This window comes from Rhinopithecus bieti, unplaced genomic scaffold (genome assembly GCF_001698545.2).
Source record: "Rhinopithecus bieti isolate Rb0 unplaced genomic scaffold, ASM169854v2 scaffold_6776, whole genome shotgun sequence".
In the NCBI taxonomy this organism is placed as follows: Eukaryota; Metazoa; Chordata; class Mammalia; order Primates; family Cercopithecidae; genus Rhinopithecus; species Rhinopithecus bieti.
The window spans coordinates 162,020-168,548 of NW_016805299.1; the positions used below are offsets into that span (position 1 = coordinate 162,020).

General features: G+C 57.5%; 1 protein-coding gene across 2 annotated transcripts in view; it reads right to left on the reverse strand.

Moving 5' to 3' along the window:
- Positions 1-6,098, reverse strand: part of PDZK1IP1 (PDZK1 interacting protein 1) — an 8,151-nt gene extending 2,053 nt beyond the window's left edge. The window contains exons 1-4 of one of the 2 annotated variants that reach the window (XM_017872065.1): positions 6,038-6,098; positions 5,639-5,827; positions 3,081-3,189; positions 810-905 (exon numbers count right to left, since the gene is read on the reverse strand). In XM_017872065.1, the coding sequence (XP_017727554.1) occupies positions 810-905; positions 3,081-3,189; positions 5,639-5,705 (272 nt within the window). In that variant the 5' untranslated portion in view covers positions 5,706-5,827; positions 6,038-6,098. Of the gene's footprint in view, positions 1-809; positions 906-3,080; positions 3,190-5,638; positions 5,828-5,976; positions 5,993-6,037 lie in introns of those variants that run through there. The other variant, XM_017872064.1, reaches the window with a different exon arrangement.
- Positions 6,099-6,529: the final 431 nt, after the last annotated feature.

Here is a 6,529-nt window from a genome sequence, read left to right on the forward strand (position 1 = left end):
AGCTCCATCTCCCACTGAACCCATGCCCCACTGAGCTCCATCCCCCACTGAGTTCCATCCCCACTAAACCTATCTCCCAACAAGCTCCATCATCCACCAAGCTCCATCCCCCACTAAACTCCTCTCCCTCTGAGCTCCATCCCCCATTGAGTTCCATCCCCCACTAAACCTATCTCCCAACAAGCTCCATCCTCCACCAAGCTCCATCCCCACTAAACTCATCCCCTCTGAGCTCCATCCTCCACTGAACCCATCTCCACTGAGTCCATCCCCACTGAGTCCATCCCCTACTGAACCCATCCCCTACTGAGTCCATCCCCACTTAGTCCATCCCCACTAAGTCCATCCCTCACTGAACCCATCCCCACTAAACCCATCCCCACTGAGCTCCATCCCCTACTGAACCCATTCCTCACTGAGTCCATCCCCACTGAGTCCATCCCCCAGTGAGCCCATCCCCCACTGAGCTGTGTCATCTACTGAGCTTTCCCCTCACTGAGTCCCTCACTCATTTGTCCCTTCCTCCATTGAACCCCTTGTCCCCATGGTACCCACTGCCCTATGGGTCCCCTCCCCTGCGCTGAACCCTACCCTCCCAAGTCTCTGTCCCCTTCCGGAGCCCTCGCCCCACACAGAGGCTGCATTTCCCCCACAGAGCCCTGCAATCCTCACAAAGCCTGCATTGCCTCACTAGCTTTTGCCCACATGAGTCCCGATCCTCCCCAGCCACCTCCCCCTAGCAGCACCCGTCTTGAGGTTCTCCTTAGGCCCTGGGAGCACGCACAGGGCAGCCATGCACTGCACCTCACCTGAAACTGGCCGCCATTGAAGAGTACCTTCCATCTGTTCCCACCAGGACTCCATCTGCCTTGTTTCCGACGGTCAGGATCATGTGCGCAGGCTCCCTGGGGACGGGACTCATCAGTGGGGCTCCTCAGTGGGACCCTCCTCATCCAAGCAGACCCTATTCTGGGTCCTGGTTCTCACAAGCCCGAAGGCCAGCAACTGCCCTTCCCAGAGCTGTGTGCAGCGGGGCCTGTCAGCCACAGCTTCTGGCCCCACCCATGGGGTCTCACACTTTCTCCCCACTCCATGGTGGGGGGCCGAATATTTGCAAAAGACTTATCCTGAGTCCAAAGCCCTCAGTTCAGCCTCCACAGCAGGCCCTGCAGGATGCAGTGTCTGCCTCAAATTTCCGCCAGTCGTGCCTTGGGCAGTGGGCACAGATGTGGTTGGTGGCCCTTCAGGCAGAGCTGGGGCAGGTGGAGAAAGCCTATCTGAAGAGCATCCAATGAAAAGCTCCTTGCCTCTTACTCAAGTTTAAACCCCCTGCAGTGTGGGTTCTCCCTGAAGCCTCCCAGAAGCTGCTCTCACGAGGGTCACAGGGAACCGAACACTTGCTCATTTCCTTAGACATCCCACAGGCACCCCAGACTTCATATGTCTCCAATTAAACAGTTGCCCCTACATTTGCTCGTCCTCCTGTGTTCTGGGCCTTGGTGAGTGATCCCCCATGAGAAACCTCGATGCCATACCTGCCTTCCTCCCCTCGGGTCCACTGCTGCCTGTGACCACCAACTCCCAGGGTCCCCACCTCCTAGACAGTGCTCAGACCTGTCTCTTCACTTCACCCTCTTGGCCACCGCTACAGTCCAGACCCCCTCCTGACCTCATGCCGGCCCCCTCACTGCTCTCCAGGCCTGCAGACTGGAGACTCCCCCACCGCCACCATCCATCTGCCATGAGGCAGCCAGGGTCATTCTGCTAAGGCAGTGTCTCATCCCGAAGCTGGCTTAAAAACTTGTCACGGAGGCAGGGCACGGTGGCTTACGCCTGTAATCCCAGCACTTTGGGAAGCCGAGGCAGGCGGATCACGAGGTCAGGAGTTGGAGACCAGCCTGGCCAACATGGTGAAACCCGTCTCTACTAAAAATACGAAAATTAGCTGAAAGTGGTGTCAGGAGCCTGTAATCCCAGCTGCTCAGGAGGCTGGGGCAGGAGAACCACTTGAACCCAGGAGGCGGAGGTTACAGTGAGCCGAGATCAAGCCTCAAGCCATTGCACTCCAGCCTGGGCAACAAGAGCAAAACTCCACTTCAAAAAAAAAAAAAAAACTTATCACTGGATTCCTACTCACTTAGGTAAAGCCCAAAGCTCAGGTCATTCGTGTGCAAGAGCCTGGTTGGCCTGGGCCTGCCCACCTCACCAGCCTCGTCTCAGGTGTCTCCATCCCTTTCTCCACCCACTGAGCCACTGGTGTTTCCTCAGCAACCCTGCATGGGGCTAGCACTCAAGCCACCAGGCCACCTTTGTGAGATCTGGGAAGAAATGCCCTTGGGACAGAGGCAGCCTTGCCTGAGGGTCCTGACCTAGTGAGTGCAGAGTGAGTTGGATTTCAGCCCGCCCGCTCTTCACCTGTGTGTGTCTGTCCCCAGCAGCCCTGGTGCCATACCCCTAACTCAGGACCTGGATGTACCCTTCCCTCAACTGCAGTGTTCTTGCCACGCCACTCTATCCTGGTAGTGACTCCTCCTCGTTCTTCAGGTTTCAGGATAAACGTGCAATGGGGAAGCCTTCTCTGACCACCCCAGACCGGGTCAGGCCCTGCAGTGTCCTCTGCACTCTCCCTCAGCAGCAACTCCTGAACTTCTGACAGCTCACTCTAGTCTGAGCCTATGAGGGCAGGAGGTGTGTCTGTCCCATTCCCTCTCTGTACCACAGCTGACCCACCAGGAGGGACCACCCCTTCTAGAGGTCCTTACAGCCCCCATCACAGGCTGGGCTGCTATCCTGGCTCTGCAGAAACACAAAGACTCCAAGAAGAGAAGCCGTTTCTCCAAAGCTCCCAAGGAGTGGGCACCAGAGCTGTGAGGCCCACAGAGCCCAGGTCTGGGAGCCAGCAAGCCTAGGCTCTCATTCCGACTGTCACCAACCCACCCTACGACCTTGAGCCTCAGTTTCCCTTCCACACACGGGGAGGTTTGGACACAGGGTTTCTGAGGGCCTTCTCACTGCTACTAGAGCAAGAGCAGTGGTCCTGGGCCCACCTTGCCTGCTCAGGGGCCTTGGGCAGCACTCACGGTTCCTCCTGGCACCAGAAGTGATTGACTGCAAAGGCGATTGCCACGAGGACCAGGAACACGGCCACCGCGATGAGGCCCTGCATCCAGGGCTGAAGGTTCCCCAGGCCTAAAAAAGGGAGAGGGGCTGTAGCAGACGGGGCCACAGTGGGGCTGCATGTGCAGGAGAGCGAGGGGCCTCACTCCCCAAGGGCCCCACCTGTGCTGAAGGCCCTCAGCCAGCTGCCAGGACCAAGGAGACATTCTGGGGAGGCAGGGGTGGGATACGGCCCATCGGACCCACTCAAGCATCTTAAGCTCCACTGAGCTTAGGAAAAGGAGGGAGTTGGAGGAACGACAGAGGCTCAGAGAGAAAGGAGTTGGAAGGAGTGAGAAGCCAAGGAGGGAAGAGCCTTAGAGTGCTGTATCTGAGATCTAGGCATCCCAGAGCCTCTTTCCCTCCCCAAGGGGGGTCACATGCAGGGCTCAGGGCCCCAGGGACCAAAGGGCAGCCCCCTGGACAGCGAACCTAGGCCTTGCAGCTGGGAGTGGCTCCCAGAAGGCTGAGGAGGACCCAGAGCTGACAAGACTGGTCTGGGATCTAGAAGATCCTGTTCTGTAGCAACAGGTTTCTCTGATGGTAAGAAGTGTATGAGAGTGGGAGACTCTCAGGGCCGCTCAGCTGGGGAGATCTGGGGTGCCTGGGGTACCCAGAGAGAGGAGTGGACCAGGACATCTTTAGAGGGGAAGAAGGGAGGGGTGAGCTCTTCTCTGGGTCTTGGGGACCAGGAAAGAAGCCTCAAAACCTGAGCTGCTTTTGGTTCCTCCAGCTGGGTGCCCAGGGACTAGGGTCAGAGATTAGGTTGAGGCCCCAGCCATGCACCTTTCTCTATTTTTTTTATTTTTTAATAGAGACAGGGTCTTACTATTTTGCCCAGGCTGGTCTCAAACTCCTAGGCTCAGGCGATCTGGCCTTGGCCTTCCAAAGTGCTGGGATTACAGGCAAGAGCACCCGGTCCCTTCTCTGCTTTTTGACCCTTGACACCAACACAGTCCCTCAATATTTCCCTGAAGTCCCTGCCTTCAGGCCCTTGCTTCTCCAAAGGACTTTCCTCTTCCCCAGCATCACTGCACTCCATGAGCCTGCAGGAGCTCAGCCCTGCAGAGAAAAGATCCTCAGCAGGGAGAGGTCCCAGGGCAAAACACAGGTCAGCAGGAGGCTTCCGAGCGGTATTCTGCCTCCAGGCCAGAACACCTGCATCCCTATATTTTGAGGGACCCAGGCTGGACATCAGAAAACCTTCCTCTGGCTCACTCCTGCTCAAATGTCCTCCTTTGAGTCTACCAAAAGCTGTCCTGCTGCAGTGGAGACCTGACCTCTTCTCCGAGCCTGGCAAATATTGGGAAGGAGGAAGGAGGCTAGGAACTCTCTGGCCTGTAGTGAGGTCAGACCTCACTTATCTCCAGGGGAAGCAGAAGACACACAGTGTGATTATCCTCAGCTCCACACCTGCCAAAAAGCAGAGTTTGGGAGTCATTGTTTCCCTAGCGGTTCAGCCTGCTCCCTCAGGTCAGTGGTTGCTCAAGCATGGGGAGTTAGGGCTCAACCTTGGAGGCCCCTCCCTGTTTCCTCCTAGACCCCGCAGCCAATTCCCTCCAGTCACCCCAGGGACCACAGTCCCTGCTCCTCCTCCCATATGGGATTGGCACATACAGCAAAGGGCAGTGCCTGGGGCAGAAGAAAGGTGGTCTGAGCCCTGTCCTTTCTTGCCCTGCTGTGTGACTCAACCTCTCTGGTCTGCAGTTCCCCAGAGGGCTTCCAAGACCTGGGAGACAGAGTCAAAGCAGACACACATGAGAGCTTGGGGTGGGGGTGGGAGGGGAGCTCTGGAAGCATCTTTGCCAGTCCCCTCTGGACCAAGTCCCACCTGCAGAGTCCCCAGACTCTGGCTGCAGGTGCAGCCTGACAGTGTAGAATGAAAGCCAGACCTTGGCTGTGTTGCTTGACCAGGTGCAAAGCCCTTCTACACCCCTGACCTGGCACCAGCCCCAGGAGGTGGGCAGGGCTGGGCTTATTGTTCTCATTTTATGGGTGAGAAAACTAAGTCTCAGAAAGGGGCAGTGATTTGCTCAAGGTCACACATCAATTCAGGCAGAGCAGGACGAAGAGCTCAGATATTTGGGGGAATCACACTGGACACTGTTCTCTACCCAAGCCCAAGAGACTGAGACAAAGCCCAAGCCTTTGAGGGGTGGCTTGGGCCCATTCTCACCCATCTTGTATCCCTGGGCCCCCTGTACTCAGGAACCAGCCTCCCCTTGGGCAATGCCCGCTCCTGCCCTGTTCCTCCCCAAGATCCTAGAACCAACATTTCCCTGCTGCTGCCAGTTTTCACTCGTTGAAAACAAGTGACAGGCAGAGACTTGGTTCAGAGGTCTCTGCCTTGGGACATTCTTTCAGCTAGCCCAGTCCCTGCTCCCCCTCCAAACTGTAAGTATCAAGGCCCTGGGGAGGAGAGCCAGAACACCACCTATCCACCCCTGGGGCTCCAGTGCCCAACCCTCTCCTCCTGAGCTACCTTGCTGACAGCTGGCAGGTGGCACTGCTGTGAGCAGGCCCAGAATGAGCAGGCTGAGGGCCAACATGGCTGCAGCAGCTCCTAGCCTTGCTTCTGGCCGCTGGTGTCTGGGCTCCTGGAGCTGCTGTGGCGTCTGTTGGTGTCTGTCTGAAATCAACCTGGGCTCAGTCTGGCCCTGGAGGAGAGGAGCTAGGAAGGAGGAAGGCGAGGGAGGGAGGAGAAATGAAGACGGGGCGTTGGAGAGAACCTGCCCTCCCTCCCATGGTAATGAGCTGGCAGGCCTGGCGTCCCCTGGCCGGTGCCCAGCTCACTTGTGCTGGCATTCGAGGTCATCTTACCGGGGCCAGCTAAGGAGGTGGGTATGAGGACCAAGCAGATGTGGGAGAGCCCCAGCCTCACCTCCATGCCCTGAGCTCCCTTTTCCTGGCAGTGGGGCTGGATTCTAGGGAAAAGGGTGACCACAGTCGCTCCTGCCTTGACTGAGCCCAGTGGGCGGGGCTTCGTGGAAGGCTGACAGTGGGATTAAGAAATGTGCTCACTGGCTCAGGAGCCTGGGGAAAACCCCAGAAGCCCAGAGAAGGCTCAAAGCTGCCAGACTCCCCCGAGAGCCTAGCCTATTTCCTGTTCTCCCCCTCACCTGCCCCTACCCCACCAAGCCAAACCCTGGGACTCTAATGCTGGGACACACCACAGCTTCGGTGCCTTCCACACCCTGGCCCAGCCCAGTAGCTTCCTAAATCCACCCCTTCCTGCAAAGATCTCCATAGAGGACCTGAAGGTCCCAGTCCCCAGCTTTCACAGCCTATGCCACAGCCCTGACCCAGCCCAGCTGACCTAGGCCCAGTTCGGTTCTTCCTCTTGGCCCCAGATGTGGTCCCTAGAAACCGGGCA